Source organism: Schistocerca americana, chromosome 4 (genome assembly GCF_021461395.2).
Source record: "Schistocerca americana isolate TAMUIC-IGC-003095 chromosome 4, iqSchAmer2.1, whole genome shotgun sequence".
NCBI lineage: Eukaryota > Metazoa > Arthropoda > Insecta > Orthoptera > Acrididae > Schistocerca > Schistocerca americana.
The window spans coordinates 599,908,527-599,933,376 of record NC_060122.1 but is presented as its reverse complement, the minus strand read 5'-3'; the positions used below and the strand labels follow the sequence as shown (position 1 = coordinate 599,933,376).

General features: G+C 43.3%; 1 protein-coding gene across 4 annotated transcripts in view; it reads right to left on the bottom strand.

Moving 5' to 3' along the window:
- The window catches only part of LOC124613480 (tubulin epsilon chain-like), a 159,145-nt gene that overhangs the window by 24,431 nt on the left and 109,864 nt on the right, over positions 1-24,850 (bottom strand). For all 4 annotated transcript variants that reach the window (XM_047142189.1, XM_047142188.1, XM_047142187.1 and 1 more), the window contains exons 6-8: positions 23,213-23,340; positions 21,862-21,981; positions 21,164-21,304 (exon numbers count right to left, since the gene is read on the bottom strand). In XM_047142189.1, coding sequence (XP_046998145.1) covers positions 21,164-21,304; positions 21,862-21,981; positions 23,213-23,340 — 389 coding nt within the window. The remainder of the gene's footprint in view (positions 1-21,163; positions 21,305-21,861; positions 21,982-23,212; positions 23,341-24,850) is intronic.

The window sequence follows — 24,850 nt, the reverse complement described above, 5'->3', positions numbered from 1 at the left end:
GGAAGGCCTTCCAAAGAAAAAATGCGGGTGAGAGCACTTGTGGTTGCCGCAGTGGTAGGCGACATGCAACAGACAATGAAAGGAAAGTTAGAGTAGGCGTCAATTACGAGGAGCCAATAAGTACCTAAAAAAGGTCCCGCGAAGTCAGCATGAATGCGCTCCCAGGGCGTCTTAGGCGAAGGCCACGGTGACAAAAGTGACTTCGGAGTGGTGGCCTGTGACCCACAAGAGCCACAGGCAATGACCATGTGTGCTATTTCAGGGTCGATGCCAGGCCAGTACACATAACAGCGCGCCAGAGATTTTGTGTGAGAGACACCCCAGTGCCCTTGGTGAAGGAGGCGCAAGACCGAAGCACGCAAAGACGCAGGTACCACAACACGCGGCGAAATATTGTCGTGGAAAGGAGGATAACACCATTCCTAGCCGTGAGGCGGTAGCGCAAAGCATAGTAGTTCCACAACGGGTCAGAAGTCTTAGCGGACGGACAATTTGGCCAACCCTTCTGAGTACAGCGTAAAACCCGGGAGAGGGTAGGATCAAAACCCGTAGCAGCCACCAGCCGGTCCCCGGTGATGGGGAATCCATCCACAACCCGCTGCTCGGCAAAATCCAGGTGGAAACACAAAAGTTCGTCCCTATTGAATGCCAGATCCAGACCCATGGGAAGGCAAGACAGTGAATCAGCATTCGCATGTTGAGCCATTGGCCGGAAATGAATCTCATAATTGAAACGAGACAAGTAAAGAGCCCAATGCTGGAGGCGGTGTGCAGCCTTGTTGGGAAGTGACGATGATGGATGAAACAAGGTTGTGATCCGTAACAAGATGAAATTTGGATCCGTAGGGAAAAAACACCAAACTTATGAAGAGCATAAATAATGGCCAAAGCTTCTTTTTCAATTTGAGAATACTTCTGTTGCGCATCCATGAGCGTTTTGGAGGCATAAGCAATGGGTTGTTCAGAGCCGTCAGAAAAACGGTGCACAAGGACTGCACCGACCCCGTATTGAGAGGCGTCCGTGGCAAGAACAAGATGTTGGCCAGGTCCACAAGTAGCCAGGCACGAGGCATGTTTCAGCATAGTCTTCAATTTCTGGAAAGCCGCATCGCATGACGCGGACCAGGCAACAGGCGATGCAACGGCTGAGCCACAGACGCAGCAGACAGTAAAAACTTGTGATAGTATGCTATTGTATGCTATTTTCCCCAAGAAGGCCTGCAGTTCCTTAACAGATGTAGGGCGAGGAAGGGCATTGATCGCAGCGACAGTTTGCTGAAGCGGACAAATACCATCCCGAGAGAGTTGAAACCCCAAGTACGTGATAGACGCCTGAAAAAATTGTGATTTCTAAAGATTACACTTAAGACAGGCAATTTGTAAGACATGAAAAAGTGTGCAGAGATTTTGAAGATGTTCTTCAGTGGTGGAGCCAGTGACAACAATGTCGTCCATGTAATTTATACACCCAGGGACAGGAAGCAATAATTGTTCCAAGAATTGCTGAAAGAGAGCAGGGGCGCTGGCAACCCCGGATGGCAATCGTTGGTATTGATAGAGGCCGAGAGGCGTGTTAAGGACCAGAAACTACCGGGAAGCAGCGTCGGAAGGAAGTTGATGATAAGCTTCTGACAGGTCAATTTTAGAAAAATACTGGCCTCCCGCAAGTTTAGTGAACAATTCTTCAGGTCGGGGCATTGCGCATTTACAGTGGCTTTAAAATCGCCACAGAGACTAATATCACCATTGGGCTTAGCAATGACAATGACAAGAGAGGACCTCTCACTGGAAGTGACAGGAAGCAAGACCCCTGAAGTAGTGAGACGATCCAGCTCCTGATCACGAAGGGCCACAGGAATGGGCCGAGCCCGAAAAAACTTAGGCCAAGCAGTGGGTTTGAGAGTGATATGAGCTTCAAAGCCATTTGCACGGCCTAACCCACGACAGAGTCATCTATGGAGAACCCAAAAACGCGAAAGGCATCGAAACCAAAAAGATTCTCTGCGTTACTCTGGTCGACCAAAAATATGGGAACAGTTCGAACGACGGATTTGTAAGATACATCAGCATTAAATTGTCCCAAGAGCGAAATCTTCTGTTTATTGTACGTCCGCAATTGTAGAGTGACAGGTGATAAGAGTGAAGAACCCAACTGAAGATACATCTGAGAATTAATTATAGTGGCAGCAGAACCGGTATCCATCTGCATGCGAACATCCTGACCAAGGATTTGGACAGTGAGGAATAACTTCCCTGAAACGGAAGAAGTGCAATTGACAGACAACACAGAAGCAGAATCAGCGACCTGGTCATGAACATCATGTATGCGGTCGGTTTTGCAAACGGCAGACACATGACCCTTCTTTTTGCAATTATGACACACGGCCCAACGTTGGGGACAGTCCTCCCGTGAATGTTTCGTAAAACACCGCGGACATGAAGAAATTGCCGGGTGTTTTGCTGCAGTGTCTTAGAGGGTTGTTTACGGTTAGGCCAAGGCTGCGCGTGGGAGCGTACTGCGGCCACGTCGGCCGGTGGGGACGCACCGCACGCGTCATCAACAGCGCATAGAGGTTGTATTTCCCAAACGTCACCCCACACCTCTATTTGCGCCCCAGCGGCGCAAGAAATTTCAAAAGACTGCACGATGGATAGGATCTAGAGTCGGATTTGCCAACTGAAGGGCACGTTGCCAAACTTCTTTGTCGGGCACCGACCAGATAATGGCATCCCGTACCATGGAATCAGCATAAGATTCTTTGTGAACGTCAGTAACAAATTAACACTTTCAACTGAGGCCGTGAAGTTCTGCAGCCCAAGTGCGACAGGATTGATGCGGTTGTTTTTGACAACGATAAAAGGCAACACGAGAGGCTACCACATGCGTTTGCTTCTGAAAATAGACAGACAGCATATTTCAGCACAGGTCAAAGACGCAGGATCTTTCAAAGGAGCCAATTGCGGCAACAACTGATACATTTAAGGTGAAATCCATGAAAGGAACAGAGACTTACAAGTTTGTTCGTCCGTGACATGAAATGCCAAGAAATGCTGTCGAAGACGTTTTTCGTAATCAGACCAATCTTCCGCCGTCTCGTCATAAGGAGGAAAAGGAGGTATAAACAACAACGACAAATGCCCCGTAGTTGATGCCGCGACGAAATCGCGAATCGCCGATGTTAGAAGCGTTTGCTGTTCAATGAGACCTTGGAATAGTTGCTCGACAGTAGCCATGGAAACCTGTGGGTCAACGATGAAAAGGAAAAATCCACTACCTCGTCGCCAATTGTTATAACGTCAAGTTGAACACATACATTTCAAAACGACACTGAGCAAAGCAAGACATGTGAACACAGTAACATTCAAATGAGCACTCAGTCCAAGTCTAGCGGCCGCTGGCTGGCCGCTTAGGTGGCGCAGCTGCTGCATGGATGGCAGACAGCGCCGCATGTAGAGGACGCACGTAATTGCGCGGCAGCGCTTTGAATGATCGGCGAGTCACAATAGGGAAAGAAGTACAGTAGAAGAAGAATGGGTAGCTCTGAGGGATCAAGTAGTGAAGGCAGCAGAGCATCAAGTAGGTAAAAAGACAAGGGCTAGTAGAAATCCTTGGGTAACAGAAGAAATATTGAATTTAATTGATGAAAGGAGAAAATATAAAAATGCAGTAACTGAAGCAGCCAAAAAGGAATACAAACGTCTCAAAACTGAGATTGACAGGAAGTGCAAAACTGCTAAGCAGGTATGGCTAGAGGACAAATGTAAGGATGTAGAGGCTTATCTCACTAGGGGTAAGATAGATACTGCCTACAGGAAAATTAAAGAGACCTTTGGAGAAAGGAGAACCACTTGCATGAATGTCAAGAGCTTTGATGGAAACCCAGTTCTAAGCAAAGAAGGGAAAGCAGAAAGGTGGAAGGAGTATATAGAGGGCCTATACAAGGGCAATGTACTTGAGGACAATATTATGGAAATGGAAGAGGATGTGGGTGAAGATGAAATGGGAGATATAATACTGCGTGAAGAGTTTGACAGAGCACTGAAAGACCTGAATCGAAACAAGGCCCCGGGAGTAGACAATATTCCATTAGAACTATTGACAGCCTTGGGAGAGCCAGTCCTGACAAAACTCTACCATCTGGTGAGCAAGATGTACGAGACAGGCGAAATACACTCAAACTTCAACAAGAATATAATAATTACAATCCCAAAGAAAGCAGGTGTTGACAAATGTGAAAATTACCGAACTACACTCCTGGAAATTGAAATAAGAACACCGTGAATTCATTGTCCCAGGAAGGGGAAACTTTATTGACACATTCCTGGGGTCAGATACATCACATGATCACACTGACAGAACCACAGGCACATAGACACAGGCAACAGAGCATGCACAATGTCGGCACTAGTACAGTGTATATCCACTTTTCGCAGCAATGCAGGCTGCTATTCTCCCATGGAGACGATCGTAGAGATGCTGGATGTAGTCCTGTGGAACGGCTTGCCATGCCATTTCCACCTGGGGCCTACGACTTATCGTAGAAGATAAATTGAGGAAAGGCAAACCTACGTTTCTCACATTTGTAGACTTAGAGAAAGCTTTTGACAATGTTGACTGGAATACTCTCTTTCAAATTCTGAAGGTGGCAGGGGTAAAATACAGGGAGCGAAAGGCTATTTACAATTTGTACAGAAACCAGATGGTAGTTATAAGAGTCGAGGGGCATGAAAGGGAAGCAGTGGTTGGGAAGAGAGTGAGACAAGGTTGTAGCCTATCCCCAATGTTATTCAATCTGTACATTGAGCAAGCAGTAAAGGAAACAAAAGAAAAATTCAGAATAGGAATTAAAATCCATGGAGAAGAAATAAAAACTTTGAGGTTCGCCAGTGACATTGTAATTCGGCCAGAGAAAACAAAGGACCTGGAAGAGCAGCTGAACTGAATGGACAGTGTCTTGAAAGGCCCATATAAGATTAACATCAACAAAAGCGAAATGAAGATAATGGAATGTAGTCGAATTAAATCGAGTGATGCTGCGGTAATTAGTTTAGGAAATGAGATGCTTAAAATAGTAGAAGAGTTTTGCTACTTGGGGAGCAAAATAACTGATGATGGTCGAAGTAGAGAGGATATAAAATGTACATTGGCAATAGCAAGAAAAGCATTTCTGATGAAGAGAAATTTGTTAACATCGAGTATAGATTTAAGTGTCAGGAAGTCGTTTCTGAACGTATTTGTATGGAGTGTAACCATGTATGGAAGTGAAACATGGATGATAAATAGTTTGGACAAGAAGAGAATAGAAGCTTTCAAAATGGGGTGCTACAGAAGAATGCTCAAGATTAGATGGGTAGATCACATAACTAATGATGAAGTATTGAATAGAATTGGGGAGAAGAGGAGTTTGTGGCACAACTTGACAAAAAGAAGGGACCGGTTAGTAGGACATACTCTGAGGCATCAAGGGATCACAAATTTAGCAATGGAGAGCAGTGTGGAGGGCAAAAATCATAGAGGGAGACCAAGAGATGAATACACTAAGCAGATTCAGAAGGATGTAGGTTGCAGTATGTACTGGGAGATGAAGAAGATTGCACAGGATAGGGTAGCATGGAGAGCTGCATCAAACCAGTCTCAGGACTGAAGACCACAACAACAACCACATCATTTTGGCCGCATCACCCATTACATATTTTTAATCAGGAGGCATTTTCTCACAAAGGCTTGCTCATGCAAGATAGTGACTACTGGTGGCTCCTGTAGCTACATGCAGTATACATGATAAAACTTCCTTGGTTTTTCCTACCATGGTTGTAAAACCATCTGTGCAAATATCAATAATCTTCTCCCAACCATTCTCACATTTTATAATGTAATCATTAATATAACTGCATATATCTTCTCTTGTAGTTTTTTCATGTAAATATCCACTCATGGGGAACTGTTATTCAATACTTTTATCAGATGTGTAATGAACAAATACTAGTAGTACACCTACTCTTGCAACATATGTGGGTTCATCCATTTGCAGTGTGTCCTCTTTACAAAGCCCAGTTGGTAAATTAGCTCCTTCTCTATGACAGCAGAAACAACTTTGATGCATTGTGAAAACATATTATTAGATAGCCATACGGCATCTACTCTTTTTTGATAGCCTGTTCGTTAATAACATGAGTCACTGTCTTGCACACAGATTAATAAGTTTTCTTCAATTGAATAAGCTTCACCTTTAAACACAATATGATAACTTGCACGGTATGTGCTTCAGTTAGATTCCCTTTTTCAGTTTTTGTAAAAGTAATTATTTGATGTTTAGACTTTTCTATTGTGTCATGCTGTCTTTTAGAAAAGTGAACTTTTCCCCCTTTGTAATCAGCATGCATTATTTCTAACTGCCTACAAAGTTTGGGTGGGATCAAAGAACTGGTTGCATGTTTTGATTGACACAAAACACACACTGCAACAAGAGCAACTGACTCTCCAGTACACATGAACCCAAATTTTCAGTAGCTTTCGTTGTACATCCATTTAGGTCTATTTGTACAGGACACATGTTCTTTCATATTATATTTTGAAGAAATCCCAGTTTGTGCATCCTTTTCTTCTACAGTAGTAGATGTATCAGTTGAGTTACTATGCCTTCCTTCCCTCAAAGTTCCTCTCTTTAACCATGAATCTATGGACACGTTTTAGCAACATACAAATTCTGTAAAAAGAGAAACAATTTTGTTCAAATATATTATTAATGCTTTAAATAGCATATTTACAAAAGTACATAGAACTCTAACTTGTCAATGCTAAGTTTAAGTGCGGCCTCAAGGGAGATAAGGAAGAGGAGAGAGAATGTGGCCATTGTAAGGTGTATGGACGTGAGACAGGAAAATTGCCATGTTTGTCTTTCAGTGGTGACCATTCAGGCACACACTCACCTCGTAACTGCTGCATAAATTACAAATGGAAATAAAAAATTTCGTCAAAGCCCATCACAGAGACACTGAAGTTCTAACACATTATTTACATTCATGTCTCTACTGACACATACAAAACAACTTCATCAGGATAGTGCCTCATGTGTTAGATAGCTGAGATAGGCGGCAGGCGGACACATAACACAGTGGATGCAAAGTGTACTGACATGCTAGGTTTGAATCTGGAATGTCGCACAGAGCAAGCCAATGTGAAAACCCATTTAAAAACCTGTTTTCATACTATGTCCGCATGTATGCTTTACGCACTTTTGAATGTGTGACATTTTGAACTTTCTCTCTCTCTCTCTCTCTCTCTCTCTCTCTCTCTCTCTCTCTCTCTCTTTTTCACCATGAACAACAGAGGTAAAACTGTCCCACTTAGTGTGTTCATTCATAGTGCACAGAAATAACCTTGGCCTCAGAGCGCTAGTACACTTCTATTACAGATGGACATGTACCATTAGGTTTCAAGGAGTGCGTTTGCTGTTTCTTTGCCAACCTTGCTCTTTCTTTTTTGACTGTTCACTAATTAGGACTGCCTGACAATCAGTTGTACAGTGCATACTATTCTTATTGTTACCTCTATTGTGTGCCTCCTCAGCAACAGTGGTCATTAAATTACACTATGCTTAATTAACAACAGAGTACACATTTTACAACATTGGCAAATCATTGTTGTATGTAATGTAGCTGGTTGTGTAGTAACATTTGTTCTGTAGTGAGCCCACCTCTGTCATGTTAATTTCAAAGTGTTGTATGTATGTACAGTGTATTCAGCATATGTAACTATGTGTTTCTTAATGTTTTAATTTATGCATTACAATGAGTGGTAGGGGTAAGAGAAAATTTGGCCCACTGAGTATGAAACTGCAGGCTTTGAAAAGACTAGACAAAGGAGAAACATTAAAAAAACTTGCTGCTGGGAATGGAGTCAGTAAACTGACAGTTGGAGATTGGCATACAAACAGAGACGAAATTGAGAATTTTTCATCAAACAAGTATTCTATTTCGTCATTTGAACGGGAGTCAATGAAGACATCTCATTATGAGAAAACGAGTGAAGCTTTGTCCGTTCGGTTTACTCAACAAAGACAAAAAGGAAATCCAATTTCAGGGCACATTCTCCAAGAAAAAGCAGTACTTTTTAGAAATGAGTTAAGGAATGTGAGGACAATTTTACTGCAAGTTCAGCATGGTTGGATAGGTGGAAGAAGCGATACAGTGTAAAGCAATTTGAAATTTGCAGTGAAAAACTTTCTGCGGATTCTCAAACTGTTACACAATTTTGTGAGAAATTAAGAAAAGTTATACTATGAGAAAATCTTACTCCTCATCAACGGTATAACTGTGACGACACAGGGCTAAATTATAAAATGCTTCCATCTAAAACTCTAGCCTCAAAAGAAGAAAAGGCTGCCCTGAGCTACAAAAAACAAAGTGATGTTAATAATTCTTGCTGCATTGAATGCAAGGGAAGGCCATAAACTGAAGCTGCTGGTAAGAGCAAAGTCTGCTAAACTTAGAGCTTCAAAAAAATATCACTGCTTCTGCACTGCCTGTTACATACGAGGTCTGTACAAAAAATTCCAGAACTTTGTCCACAAAATTTTTGTACGCTTACCTTTTACTTGTTGTGCATATTTCGAAATACTCTCCTCCACAATTGATACACCGCTCCCAATTCCATTGCAACTTTCGGAAGCAGTCTTGGTACAACTCTTACCAGATTGCATGAAGCGCCATCTGTGAATTTTCTTTTATCTTATCTACCATGGCAAATCTTTGCCCTTTCAATGGGTTTTTTTGACTTTCGGTGTAAAAAAAGAAATCTGCCAGGGCCAGGTCTGGACAGTAGAGAGGGTGAGGCAGCACAGTGCTTTTGTTTTTTGTGCAATAGTCGTGCACTAGTTGGGATAAATGTGCAGGTGCATTATTTTGACGAAAGAGCCATGATTTGTCTCACCACATTTAACGCCGCTTCCTTCTCACATATGTCGCAACACATCGCGATAGTACCACTGATTACCATTTTGTCACTATAGCATGAACTCATGATGAATTAGTCCTTCAAAGTCAAAGAGAACTATCAGCATGGCTTTGACGTTTAACCTGATCTGATGAGCTTTTTTTGGCCTTGGAGAAGCTTTCCCAACCCATTGTGAAAATTGAACCCTGGACTCAACATCATAACCATAGACCCACGTCTCATCACCAGTTATGATTCTCTTAAGGAACATCTCTTTCTCATCTGTGTGATCCAAAGGCTCTTCATAGACTCCGAAGAAAAGGCCTTTCTGGTCCTGACTCATGAGACATAGGATGAACTTGGTGACAACAAGATGCATTCCAAGATGCTGTGTCAGTAGTTCATGATATGATCCACCTGTAATGTCACATTCTTCTGCGATCTCTCAGACAGTCAGTCCTCGATTAGCACACACAATTTCATTGATCTTCCTGACATGAGCATCGTTGGTAGATGTTGAAGGGAATCCTGAACAACGGTCATCTTTAACTTCCATCCCGCCATTTTTAAACTGTGTGAACCATTTGTAACAAGGCATATGGCTTAAGCACTCATCACGATAGGCTTCCTGCATCATTTGATGAGTCTCTGCACAGATTTCATTGAGTTTTACACAAAATTTATTGCGGACGTGTTGCTGCTCTAACTCTGCCACCTCGAAATTCGCAAACTGTATGACACAATGTTCTACTCAGTACACCACTGAACAATAACTAATAGCCATACAACGATGAATCTTCCAGCAGTTACTCATTAAACACAGGTGTCTGCGGGGATGTCAACCGTATTTTATTCCAACACACCATTGGCAAGAAATTAAGAATATTACAGAATTTTTTGAGCAGACCTCGTATGTCCACCAAAAATCTGTTTTGATGGACAAAAATGCTTTTAAGAAGTGGTTTTTCGAAGATTTTGTTCCAGAGACCAAAAAACACCTAAAGAAAAAGCGACTGTCTTCCAAAGCCATTTTACACTTGACAGTACTGTTTCACAACCTGATTAGGAAGAATTATAATGTGATGGCATTCGTGCACTGTTCTTACCCCCTAACTTGATGAGTTTAATATAGGCTATGGACCATGGTATTTTACAATTCTTGAAAAACAGGTATCATCGCCATTTGCTACAGACACTTCTACGAACAACAGAAGGTGATTGGTTGGTTGGTTTATGGGATTGAAGGGACCAGACTACTAGGGCCATCGGTCCCTTTTCCACAAACTTTAAACACCGACAAAGAATAAGAACAAACAATGGTGATGACGAGACAACACAGGACAAGAAAGACACAGACAGAGACAGGAAAAAAGGAATTACAATCACACCGAGTGTGACAGTGGTTGGCCGACCATAGAAACAAAAAAGGAAAAGCCAACCACCAAGAAACGCACTAAAAACCCCAGTCTAAAATCGTAGGCCAAAGGCCAGACTCAACACAAAAAACAGGACAAACACTTAGATAAGCGATAAAAAACCCCTGCACGAATAAAACTCAAAACTAAACCTGCCATTGCAACGTCATCTGATAAAAGTGCAGGAAGTGTATCAGGCAGTGCAAATGCCTGCCTGAGCAAAGTTAAAAGCCGGCAGTCCAACAAGACGTGGACAACCATCAAAGCTGACCCGCAGCGACATAAAGGTGGGTCCTCGCGGCGCAATAAATAGCTATGTGTTATCCAGGTGTGGTCAATGCGCACCAGCACAGGACAACAGAGTCCTTGTGAGAGACCCACAAGGAGGAGCGCTACGCACTGGTAGCCTCCTTGATGGCCCGAAGTTTGTTGGGTGAAGGAAGTGTGCGTCATTCTTCAACCAAGGTGCGAAGTACATTCTGCTGCAAAACAGACCTGAGGTTGCTATCTGAAAGGCCAATCTCCCAGGCTGGTGCACCGACAGCCTGTTTGGCCAGCGCATCAACACGTTCATTTCCTGGGATGCCGACTGTGGTGTCACCGCCAGACACCAAACTTGCTAGGTGGTAGCCTTTAAATCGGCCGCGGTCCGTTAGTATACGTCGGACCTGCGTGTCGCCACTATCAGTGATTGCAGACCGAGCGCCACCACACGGCAGGTCCAGAGAGACTTCCTAGCACTCGCCCCAGTTGTACAGCCGACTTTGCTAGCGATGGTTCACTGACAATTTACGCTCTCATTTGCCGAGACGATAGTTAGCATAGCCTTCAGCTACGTCATTTGCTACGACCTAGCAAGGCGCCATTATCATTTGCTATTTATCTTGTGATGCATGTACCGTCAGACCGATGTTCACCAACTATGGATTAAAGTTAAGTATTCCAGAAGCTACGCACCTTTTTTGCTAGTCTCAATTCTTTCTCATTTTCCAGACCTCACTCCAGCCTGCATGAGCTTAAACACGTGCCTTTCGGCTACATGTCATAGTGGATTGGCTGTCTTGCCAGTCCACAACACCAACATGACCCGGGGTCCACACAAATACCACAGAGTGGCCGCAACGGGCAAGAGTATGGAGGGTCTCCTGGATACCCATCACCAGACGTGAGCGAAAGAAACACTGCTCGATAGCTCGTAAACCACTCAGGAAGTCACTACAGATAACAAAGGACTCAGCTGAGCGGAGCGGATATACTGTAGGGCGCGAGAAATGGCGACCAGCTCGACAGTGAAAACACTGCAGCCAGCCGGCAATGAGTGTTGTTCATAATGATCCCCTAGCGTAAGAGCATAACCGACACGACCAGCAACCATTGAACCGTCAGTATAGACAACGTCAGAGCCTTGAAATGCAGCAAGGATTGAAAGATAGCAGCGGTGCAGGACCTCAGGAGGGACTGAGTCCTTCGGGCCCTGTGCCAAATCAAGCTGAAGGTGTGAGTGGGGCACACACCACAGGGGTATACGCAGAGGGGCCCGGAAAAGAGGTGGAAGAGGGAAAACCTCAAGCCCAGAGAGAAGAGCTCTGACACAAACCACGATCATACACCCTGGCCTGGGCCGCCATTCCAGAAGATGGACGACTGACTGAGGGAACAGGAGACAATAATTGGGATGCCTGGGCAAGCTACAAACGTGTGTAGCATAAGCGGCCAGTAATCGTTGGTGCTGGAACCGCAATGGAGGTACACCTGCCTCCACAAGTATGCTGTTGACAGGGCTTGTCCGGAAAGCTCTAGTGGCAAGTCGGATCCCGCTGTGAAGGATGGGGTCCAGCAACTGCAATGCGGAGGGTGATGCTGAACCATAAGCTAGGCTCCCACAACCTAGACGGGACTGAATTAACACCTGGTACAGCTGTAGAAGGGTACACCGATCAGCACCCCAACTGGTGTGACTCAAGCAACGAAAAGCGTTAAGATGCCGCCAGCACGTCTGTTTAAGCTACCAAATATGAGGGCACCAAGTCAACCGGGTACCAAAAACCTATCCCAAAAACCGATGGGTCTCCACCACAGCAAGAGGTTTGCTGTCAAGATAAAGCCATGGCTCAGGGTGAACAGTACATCGCCGGCAGAAATGTATAATGCAGGTCTTGGCAGCCAAAAACTGGAAGCCACGCACTACAGCCCAAGACTGTGCCTTGCGAATAGCACCCTGCAGCTGCCGTTCAGCAGCTGCAATGCCAGTAGAGCTGAAGTATAGGCAGAAGTCGTCAGCACACAAGGAAGCTGAGACAGACGTTCCCACCGCCGCAACGAGCCCATTAATTGCAATTAAAAAGAGGCAGACGCTTAAGACAGATCCTTGCGGTATCCCATTCTCCTAAACTCGGGAAGAACTATGGCAGGCAGCACACTTGCACATGGAAGGAACGAAGCAACAGAAAATTTTGTATGATAATCGGGAGCGGACCCCGAAGACCCCAACCATGAAGCATAGAGAGGATGTGACGTCGCCATGTCGTATCGTACGCCTTCCGCATGTCAAAAAAGACGGCGACCATATGCTGATGGCGGGCAAAGGCCATACGGATGGCAGACTCCAAACACACCAGATTATCGGCGGCAGAGTGGCCCTTACAGAACCCACCCTGAGACGGAGCCAGAAGGCCCCGAGACTCAAGTAGCCAACTCAACCTCCGGCTCACCATGCGTTCGAGTAACTTGCAAACTACGTTGGTGAGGCTAATGGGGCAATGCCAGGTTTCAACATGGGGATTACGCTGCTTTCCCGCCATTGCGACGGGAATTCACCCTCAACCCAGATACAGTAGTAAAAGTGTAGGAGGCGTTGCTGGCACTCTACCGAGAGGTGCTTGAGCATCTGACAGTGGATGCGATCTGGCCCGGGAGCCGTATCATGACAAGCGACTAGAGCACTTTGGAATTCCCTCACTGAACGGAGCATTGTACAATTCAGGTTGGCACGTGTGAAATGAAAGGCTCCGACGTTCTAACCGCTCTTTCAGGGAGCGGAAAAGCCGTGGGTAATACGCAGAAGCAGAACTCTGAGCAAAATGCTCCACTAAGCTGTTTGCAATTGTGTCGCAGTCAGCACAGACTGCTCCATTCAGTGAAAGCGTAAGGATGCTGGCGGGGTCCGGTAGCCATAGAGTCACCTAATCTTGGCCCAAACCTGCGATGGAGAGGTACGGAGGCCAATGGTGGAGACATACCTCTCCCAGCACTCCTTGCGTTGGCGAATGAGGCAGCGGACTCGCGCACGGAGCCGTTTAAAGGTGATGAGGTGTTCCAATGAGGGATGCCGCTTGTGATGCTGGAGTGCCCGCCTGCAATCTTTAATCGCCTCACCGATCTCAGGCGACCACCAAGGCACAGTTCTCCGCCAAGGGGACCCAGAAGATCAGGGAATGGCAGATTCTGCGGCAGTAACAAAGCCAATGGTGACTGAGTGAACCACTGAATCAATGGCGTCATTGGAAAGAGGCTCAATAGTGGCTATGGAGGTGAACAAGTCCCAGTCAGCCTTATTCATAGCCCATCTGCAGGGGCGCCCAGAAGAGTGATGCTGTGGCAGTGACAGAAAGATCGGAAAGTGGTCACTACCAGACAAGTCATCACGCACACTCCATTGGACAGATGGTAATAGGCTAGGGCTGCAGATCAAAAGGTCAATGGCTGAGTACGTACCATGCGCCACACTGAAATGTATGAAGGCACCATTATGTAAAAGGGAAAGCTCAACGATGCTGCCTCGGCCTGTTGCCACTGATCCACCCCACAGAGGGTTATGGGCATTGAAGTCGCCCAGTAACGGAAAAGGAGGCAGCAATTGGGCTATCAGCACAGCCAGGACATGCTGCAGGACATCACCATCCGGTGTAAGATAGAGACTGCAGACAGTAATAGTCTGAGGCGTCCACACCCGAACAGCGACAGCCTTTAAATGTGTTTGTAGAGGGACAGTCTCGCTGTAAAGAGAACAAAGGACGTAGACACAGACGCCACGACATACCCTCTCATTATCTACCCGGTTCCTATAATAACCCTAATAGCCACGGAGGGCGGGGGTTCACATTGCCGAAAACCAAGTTTCTTGAAGAGCAATGTAGATGAAAGGATGAAGGCTGAGAAGTTGTCAGAGCTCAGCAAGATGGTGGAAAAAACCGCTGCAGTTCCACTGAAGGACGACACTGTCCATGGCCGAGAAAGGCGTGAAGGGACCGGGGAGGCAGATTATGCCGCTGGGTCACCTGCTGCCACCAAGTGAGTACCTGTGTGAGTGCTATCCATTGTGTCTGAGAGTCCGGCAAGATGTAAGTCCTCAGCAGATGCCAGAAACTCTAACTCGCCCTCAGTCGCAGAGCTTGTAGGTTGCGATGAGGTGGGTGCCACCGGAAGTTCCTTCATTTAGAGGTCTTCTTCTTGGACTTTTCTGGGTGCTCCTTGGGTTTCACTGGCTGGGAGGGCTTTACCGATTCAGTCTCCAGGACGGAGTAGTATCGCGAAGCCCTACGACCAGCTGCTTGTGGGCACTTATGCCACTATCGGGCGTCATCTTTCCCACTTGTGGAAACCTGGGAAGGGAGGGACCCAAGGAACCCCTTGCAAGCGAGAGGAGCTGAAGAAGTTGGACGCCTCTCTGGCTTAGAAGTGGGGACGGGGGGGGTTTGCTCCCGAGGTAGGTGGCGCAGGAGCAACAGGGTGGGTAGTGCCCCCCCCCCCCCCCCCCCCCCCATGGGCAAGGGGGCATGTGGAGTTGTACTGCTTGGTGAGCCAACTGGAATTCGCTGAACTGATGGGGCTATCACGGTTATCGTAGTGGTGGCATATGAGGAAGTCATTCGCACAGGATGGAGTCGTTCATATTTCCTCTTAACCTCAGTATAGGTCAGTCGGTCCAGGGTCTTGTATTCCATGATTATCCACTCTTTCTGTAAGATCCTGCAGTCTGGCAAGCAAGGTGAATGATTCTCTCTGCAGTTGACACAGATGGGAAGTGGGGCACATAGAGTATTGGCATCTGATGGTCGTCTCCAATCTCGACATGTGAGGCTAGAAGTACAGCAGGAAGACATATGGCCTAACTTCTAGCACTGCGTCGGGGGAAAGGGGCGGGGGGGGGGGGGGGGGGGGGGGGGGCTCATCATCAGACTGCAAAAGGAGGTCCCTATGGAAAATAATGCCCTGGACCAGCAAGCAGGTAACTTTCTTGACTGCTCTACGAAGAATTGAGGCTTTGTTGATATGAAAGACTCCCCATCAGCTCTCGTACAAACTAGGAACTGGGGAGAATAAGTGTCACTGCCATCCTGAGCCTTACGCTCCTCCCACGGTGTGGCCAGGGAGGGGAACGTTTTGGCATCGTATTTCTGAGTGTTGAATTGAGCCTGAGAACACTTAGACTGCTGGCAGCTGACCACCAGCAAGAGATGATGTACCACGCTTCATTGCGGGTCATCCACCCTGATGCCACCCACTCCAACCAAGGGCCTTCCACACGGGCGCCACCCAGCCGCAGCAAGGGCCACCTGACAGGATGGCCATTGCCTGGAGTCCCGATGCCCCATGGTGATAGGCATCTACTCCTTGGCATACGTGGGGAGTCAACGGCACAGGCATCAGCAGAGCGATCCCTGTGTTGTCAGGGGGCTACAACCAACAGGGTACATTGTGGCCCCACCACAACGGTCTGGCAACCGTGCTGGATATTAGGTGCAAGGAAGTCCATGATCGTCGTGTCCGCAAAAAGCAACACTGCACAGTGCATGGTGGAAATCACACCCAAGAATGTATCCTTGCCCAAGAGATGGAGAACGAGTGGGACAGCAATGCAACGACGAGAAAGCTGGCTAAAGGTCTCAATGCACGATGGACACAATGCACCATGTAAGGCGCCCTTCCCCAATTGGCCCGCTCTTCAGAAGAATTTGGAAAAATGGAGGTCAAACCCAAGAGGGGATCTTCATATATAGGCCGAAATGTTTGAGACTCCTTTTAGTCACCTCTTATGACAGGCAGGAATACCACGGGCCTATTCTAACCTCCGAACCCGCAGGGGAGGGCGGGGGGGGGGGGGGGGGGGGGGCAACAGAAGGTGAAGGAACCATCAAAGAATTTCTAAAAAGAAAAAAAACCTACGATAAAAGATGTAGTTCACTGGATAGCTGATTCATGGCAGAGACTAAAAAAGTTTGGAATCCAATTTTACAGAACGAAACGGATATCTAAAGTACAGGCGAAGACGACGTACCATTGGCAGAACTGATGAAAAAGCTTGCTGGATGTGAAAATGCATATACAAGTGATGTTTCAGAATGGATGATCAATGGTGAACAGTTTGAAGTAACCGATCTTGCAATTGTTGAAATGGTTAGTTAGCCCACTGAAGACAGTGACAACAAGGAATTGTCTGAAGAAATTGTACGAGCGATCATTCACACCGAGGGTTTGGCAGCACTAGATGTGGCATTGTGTTAAATTGAGCAGCAAGCAGAAGCTACTCCAACTGACAACATGTTTCTTAGAAGATGAAGCGACATTTCTGCTAAAAAATGATGCACCATTTTAAAACAAAAGGCTATGGACAGTTTCTTTAAAATGTAACTTATGTTTTTGCAACTTGGAAAGGTGTTCCCTACTTACATACACATAACCCAGGTATGTACTATATTGCTTTTTTATTTATTTGATCATAATTGTACTCATTAAATCTTTAATCATGATTTACCCGTTGATTTAGTGATATTTCTATATTATCTGAGTTTTCTGTAATTCGAGGTAGCCTCAGCCCCAATCAGCTCAAATTACCAGGGCTCTATTGTATACATATATAAAATTTCTTTAACATGAATCAAGTCAGTGGAGAATCAAAATATTGATCAGCTGATTGACTTTTTCGTTCTCCATTGACCTGTTTTATCTTGAAGAATTTATTTGGCTGTGGTCAACATCAGAACTTCAGAAATGGCAAATGATAAAATTTTATGTATAAATGTGCTCTTTACTAAGGCATACTCAAATTAATAACCTGTTCAGCAGGTTTCACATGAAATATTGGTAAAGTATTTCGTGCTTCATTTTTTTCTGGTTTTCAACTAACCGTAATTCACTTCTGTTTACAAAGTTCAAAAGTTTAGATTTATGGATGTAAATTTTAGAACATGAAATGTATTTGCAGTTGCGAATTCAAACAACCATCAGCTGTACGAGGAAATGACGACAATGAAACTTTGTGTTGGACCAGGACTCATACGTGGATTGCTCACTTCACACAAGCAGTTGCCTTAACTGCTTTGTCTATCCATGCACAACTCATTGCCATACCCAAACTTCCATATGTCGTCATTCCTGTGTCAACCCGTACTCATACATACACTATGTAATTCCCATAGAGGGGAGGACACTTTTATTGAAAGTTGTTGCCTGGTATCAGCAGATAAATACGATATTGCAGTGCCTGTTTTTTTAAGAATGCAATGTTTCTTCGGAGATGCATATATGTCTGAAGGAGCAGGCACTGCAGCAAAAACAGCCACTATGACAAGCATACATATTGAAATTAACTTTGCATCATACTTCTGAACAACACAGGCACTGCAATATTGTATTTATCTGCCAACACCAGGAAAGCAGCTTTCAATTAAAATGTCCCCCTGTACAGGAATATACTTGATGAATGTACAAATGTGGGTCGTAGAAACATGGCTGACACCATATGGAAGTCTGGATCTGGCCTTGAGTCATGCTCAGATAGACTAAAAGTAAGGTGACCACTTGTGATAAGCAGGAAATCCAGGTTCGAGTCCCAGTCTGGAACAAATTGTTGACATTTCATTATACAGCTGATGGTTGTTCATATTCACAAATATGAATACATTCCATATTTTTCATTTTTTCTTTCGAGTATTCTGGTTATTTTCAGTCCCCCACCCCCAACAACCCTTTTGGGTGCATTTCTGTTCCATCATCCAAGGCATGTGATTCTACACTTCCTGTTGCACAGGAACTTCATAGGGTATGTAGTTCAGCAGGGGGCACCATGGGATCTGCAGCACCACTCATGGAACTATGGAATCTATTAATCCTCAATGTGAAGTGAAGCAAGGCAAGTTGATGCAGTTCACATCAGAACTTTCAACTTTAATCATGCTCTTAAAGTTAACACCACTACACCGCAATATCACTCCTGTTTATATTTGCCAACTTCCTTAGGTGAATGCTAGTCTCTTTCCAACCACTGTAACTCAGTCCCCAAGTCAGTTTTAACATATTTCTCAACTTTTGTAACATACTTTCTTCGTACAAAATACTTTCTGTAGGTAGTGATCCACTGGTCTTAAATGATTACAGAAAGATCTCTCAAAATCACAAAAAGCTGTTACATCAATAATTTTTATTATTTTTGACTAGTTTCAGTTTTAAAACTGTCATCATATCAACAAAAATTATCAACATAACATGGAATGGTGGCATTAAAAGTACAGGTAGAACACAATAAGGCACCATTGTTTTAAAATATGTTTTTATGACATTCCAGAGTATTTGCACTATTACAATGAGTACTTGTAACTTGTACATCTGATGCCAAAAAACTGAACTATATTGTAAAAACCATGATCCTTGGTAACAGTGAACTCCTCTGTTCTGCCTGCACTTTTGATGTCAATGAACTATTCTTCCATGTTACATTGCTAATATTTTTGTCAACCTGATGATTTAAAATTAAAAGAAGTTGAAAATAACAATTGCTGTAAGAGTTTTTGATGGTTCTAAGTTGTCTTTTCTTAAAGAAATAATTTACCATAAGAGTTGACTATATAGTTATGAAGAGCTTCAATGACTGATCTACATAATCCTGCATATTTTTTTCTGTATTCTTATTGGCAGTTACAACCTTTTTACTTCTAATTTCCCCCTTGCTTTACTTATGTAATATTTTTTACTTTCTTACTGTTCTTTGACATCCCCACTTATTTCAACTCAATTCAGATACACCAACTGCATTTATATGCTATGAGACTGAGAGAAGGGACTTAACTTATACCACAAATTATTCTCATTCACATAAGGAGGCAACCAACAGAAATTAAGCCAATGCTAAATTTTTTTCTAATTCACCAATGAAACAATGCTGAAAACTGATGAGTGAAATACAATAAGGAAAAGAGCAAAGGTAGCCTTTAATCATATTAATAGCCCATTGAATCATATACAGAAACTTGACTGAAGTGGTTTGGATCTTTAGTGAGAAAGGAGGGCAGGAGGAAAGTCACAGGGTTGGTGTGGAGTGTAGTGGGACAGGAGCTTGTGGAGATTGAGACCAGAGTAACTGTGGGATAGAAGGATGTGTTGAAATGACAATTCCCAACTACAGCACAAAGTAAAAATTGCCGGAGAGGGAGAGGGGGATCCAGTAGGGTGTCTCCAGATGACAAGGTATGCCTCTGAAATCAAGCAAGTTGTGCTGAAGTACATGCACTGTCACTGCAGTTTCTATTCTTGGCCATGGCAGTGACACTTCAATTGAGTGCACAGCTGGTTCATAGTCACGTTTAAATAAAAGTCTCAGTAAAAGTTACAATAGAGCTAGTATAAGGCATGAGTGCTTCCACAGGTGGCCCTTCCTCTGATAGGATGATGTACACCTTTGACAGGAGAGGAATAGAATGTGATGAATGGGTGCATAGGACAAGTCCGTGACCTGGGTCCCGTGCAGGGTCATGTGGCAAGAGATTGGTAATACGGGTGGGATATGGATGGACTAGGATTCAAATGGCTCTGAGCACTATGGGACTCAACATCTTAGGTCCTAGAACTTAGAACTACTTAAACCTAACTAATCTAAGGACATCACACACACCCATGCCCGAGGCAGGATTCGAACCTGCGACCGTAGCAGTCCCGCGGTTCCGGACTGCAGCGCCAGAACCGCTAGACCACCGCGGCCGGCAATGGACTAGGATATTTCACATATTGGGTGAGCAGTAGAAAACTACTTTGTGATAGGTTGAAATGATTATGTGATGCATGTTCTTCACTTCAGGTCGCAAAGAAAGACAATCAAAGACCAGAGGATGTGGTTAAGCTGTTTTAATTGGATATGGTATTGGTTAATAAGGGAGTGTTCCTTTGTAGTTGGTTTGTAAGGTTGGTTGAATAAATAGGAGCATGTTTGGATATGGCTCAGGGGCTGATTTGTGGACTAGGTTTGGAGTGTAGTGCATGTCTCTGGAGGCCTTGGTAACACCTTCAGTTTATTGGGTAAGGTATTGCTTATCTCAGTGGAAGTGCCATCCACTGGTGGGTGTAGTGTAGAAGAGACGACAACAAAATGGAGGTACTGTTTTCTCTGAATCTCTGTGTTCCCCTGTTCTATCCTGCCCACAGACGTACTCCTCTCATTGTTCATCGTGTATCACACACAGCTCCATGTGCCCTCATCTGTGAGACGTTGTTGGTGCTAGATTTCAAATGCATTTCTTTGCTGCCTCTCCTTATCCTAGCCATCATCCTGCCTTCGCTTCACCCCTCCCTTGTCATCCCCTTCTCCTAATTCCTCTCACTTAGTACCCTCAACACACCCTGTCACCCAAGTCAAGCTGCAGCGCCATGTCAATGTACCCGTATGCGTATTTTTGTTACAAGTTCAACTTTGTTTATTTGCCTGTGTATAACTCAAAGCTTCAACTATAAGGTGTGAAATTAATTTTACTTTTCTTTAAGATACATGGGAGTAGAAATAAGCAAAGAAAAGAACTGAAATATTAATCAACTGAGAATAATGTACCTGTCAATATTTGAGCGCATTTCAACAAGAGACACAGCTCCTCTGGCAACAAGAAGAGATGCCATAGTAACTCCTGACACTGGATCAACATTAATTAATTGGTTGTCCCTTGACCAAACAGCAGGAAAAAGTTCTTCTTTCCTGCAAACAAATATTCACATACAAATCTGCAATGGTAGATACACTGGAAACTATGGAGAAAAAATCACTAGTCATTATGAGACATAAGAAAATGTTCATGATAACAAAGTCAGAGCAAATATGAAATGCCATATTTTTTCAAAGAAACAGCATTGGTGAACAGGTAAGACCTTGACGTAAATGAGACACAGAATGAGTGGATGAAATGAGAGGATGATGGAGTTGTAAATCCGGAAAATTTCATGGAAATTTTGTTAATAGATATGGGTGTTGTTAAGCTTCATTCTCCATTTTTGTGACAATTTTGTTTGAACTTCCTGCTCTTTCAATCATCCCCAAATTAGTAGTATCAAGAGGACACTACAGCTGGAAGGTGAAGTACGACTGGAAATGTGATTTCTTAGATGGCTGATTATCACGAGGTGCTCAGCTGAGAAAGGAGGCAAGAGTGCTGGAGACTGGCAAGACCTTCTGTGTATGAGATGATATAGACAGACAGACAGGGCGAGAGAGAGAGAAGTGTAAATAACAATCATTAATATTTGGAGTGGAATTACCTCAACAGTGCCCCCAGGGGACTAATAGCACTGGAAATATAATGCAGTCCTGGGAATGGCACCATATTAGTTGGAATGTCACCCATATCAACATTGAGAGTCCCAGGAAATCTAGCTCCACTGCAAAAAATGTACTTTGATTATACATAGTCAATTACTTCAAAAATGTGCATTTCTCCAGCAATATGGAGTTCAGTACATAATCAAACATGACATAATCAGTTAAATGATAAAAAAGTACACACTATTAAGATTAATTCTAAACTTTTGAAATGAAGAGTTCATCTTTATAATAAGTGCCACAGAATAAGGTGTGCAATGCCTTTAAAGGATTCCTAGGTGAGTTACCCAAACTATGAGGTAATGACAACACACAATGGGAATATGAAATGAATGTTAATAGTGAATGTAAAAACTTTAGATTTTTTAGTAACTGTGCCCATATTGCTCTTCCATATTTCCTAGTCATCTACCCTTCCCAGCAGTTTTCCCCAAGAGGACACTGTCTCCGTCTATTCTTGTTTGTCCTAGTAACAAACAACATACTTTTTCAATTGCTCACTGAACAAACATTTATTTTTGAGTGGTTTTCACATTAACCCTTGTGAGATGACAGGATTTCAAAGTCCCATTTTATAAAAAAGAATATATAATATTTTTTTGTCATCTGAGGCTTGCTTTGGTATATTGTCAATGTATCGAAGAACTTCCATGGACTTGTTACGTGGGACATCAAAGCAGTTTGAATGTCAGGGCACACAGTTGTGACCATGGATTACACATTTATGAAAAAGTATAACACATCCAAAGTATGACTGTATATCATATCAACATAAATAAAATGTTATGAAATTGTTTTAAGGCACCATTTATAGTGCAAAAGGAAAACAAGATTAAGACAACTGTAGTCACTTGGCATTATGTTGCTCAAATCATTATTTTTTCCTTATTTAAGTAGTAGTAGTAGCTATCTTCTGTACATATTATAAATTGAGGCCCCCCACCATGGTTTTTGTCTGTGTGTTCAGGTTATTCTCAGGTACTAACATAGAAATTTTGATACAGTTTTCACCAATAGATATATTGTTCATGAGCAAAATCTGAGTATATCAGTACATATCATAAACAAGTCATCCAGCTGTAGATACTTATTGCTACCCATGTGAAGCCTAGGTGGGTTGCTAGTTATTATTTATTTCTAAACTTTAATGCAAATCTGAGTAAAATATTCAAATACAAAAAGAATTAATTCTGCACATGATATTTAAAATTAAGAAAAAGGATCATTATGTAATAATGATACTAATTTTTTTTTACTTAATTGTCTAACATTTTATTTGGAATACCATACCTTGTTAAATTGAGAAGCATATGAACAATGATATGATTCATATCCTGAAATGGTTTGGATCTGACAATTCGACGAACCACTTCCTCATCTCGACTTCTGCGCATGCGGCTGCATATATCAATCAGTGCCTTCACATACAAAAAGCATAATTTTAAACAAACATTGACAGAAATAAACTACTCGTAAAGCATCTCACAAAGTTCTTTCACTGCCTCTTAGTTAGTCCCCATTTCAAACTATAAATATTTATTGCCTGTTTTTCCTTCTACCTTATCTCTTCTTTAGGCAATATGCTATCATGTGTGACACATTAATTGATTTTGTAGTGAGAATTACCGGCAGCTAGAATTGCATTTTCTCTGTTATCTCCATCTGTTCAGTTACATTTTTCATATCAAGAAAACTCAGTTTGTTTGTTGCTTTGTCCACTGTAGCTTTCAGATTCACAGTTAATGTGCTCATTAAACAATTGCTACGAACCCAGTGTGTTGCAGACTGGTGTGGAGAAGGTCACAGTTTGCTAAAAGTCTGATTATGGTTCACTAGCTTCAGATTAATGTTTTGAGTTGAAACAGTTATGAGGTAAATGGGGGCAACATTCAGAGCACTGTATATCTCTCAGATTACACACATTTTAATTGGGCGGAATCTGATACTGCTCTAAAGGAATCATGTCATACCTGTCTCATTAAGTGGCAAATAATAAGCAAAGGGTGGATGTGGATACTGATGATTTCACAAATGTTACATCCACTACACTGATGCCAGAAGTGACTCAAGGGACTTTACTACCACGTTATCAGTCCCTCTGCCCTCATGAAGTCTGTGAAAGACGGTACAAATAAGGTGTCTCTTGATCTTACTATTTTTCTCATCTTGGATAGTAACTTTCACATTTTGCTTTCACAAGTTGGGTTAAGAGAAGCAAATACACCCATTAATAGTGGCAAAAGTTGTTAGATCTAAAAGGAAAGCGGATGGGGACTGCCAGTTTGAAGCTGGATGCCCCTTGGTGCAGTGCATTACCTGTGGTAAGAAGCATTTCCCCACCACATTCGCTCCACTGACATAAATACTCATAAAACAGTATTATATGTAAAATGGAAAGGAACTAGACATGTAGATTCAGGGAGTAAATGTAGTAGGACACATTAGTTGGGGACTGCAGCATAGCTGAGAGCCTATAGAAGTTAAGGTACCAGCAAATGGTACCACCTCCATGCTCACTCTCTGGTTATTCTGAGTTTGTATTCTTCTAATTATTGTTAATGGTCTGCTGTTAATGTTGATGTCTGTGGCTAGCAACTAACTTCATGCTTTCATGCTGCAGCTTTTCTGCAGTTTTCAGTGAGGAAATTCTCATAAATGCAATAACTAAACAAAAGCAATATTTTTTTACTGGCAGACTTACTTTAATACAAGCTGCTTGTGAAAAGCATTCTCTGTGCTGACTGTGTTGTATTCTATAAATGGAATGGATCAAACAAACATTAAGAGTTCGTGTTTGATTTGATTTTACATTTTGCTTTATTTCAGCATATCAGGAAGGAAACGCCCAATAGTGGATGAAAGAGCGTGAGTAGTTTTGCCTGAGGCAACAAATCAGGACTGCAAAAGCCATTTTATTTTCCTGCAGTT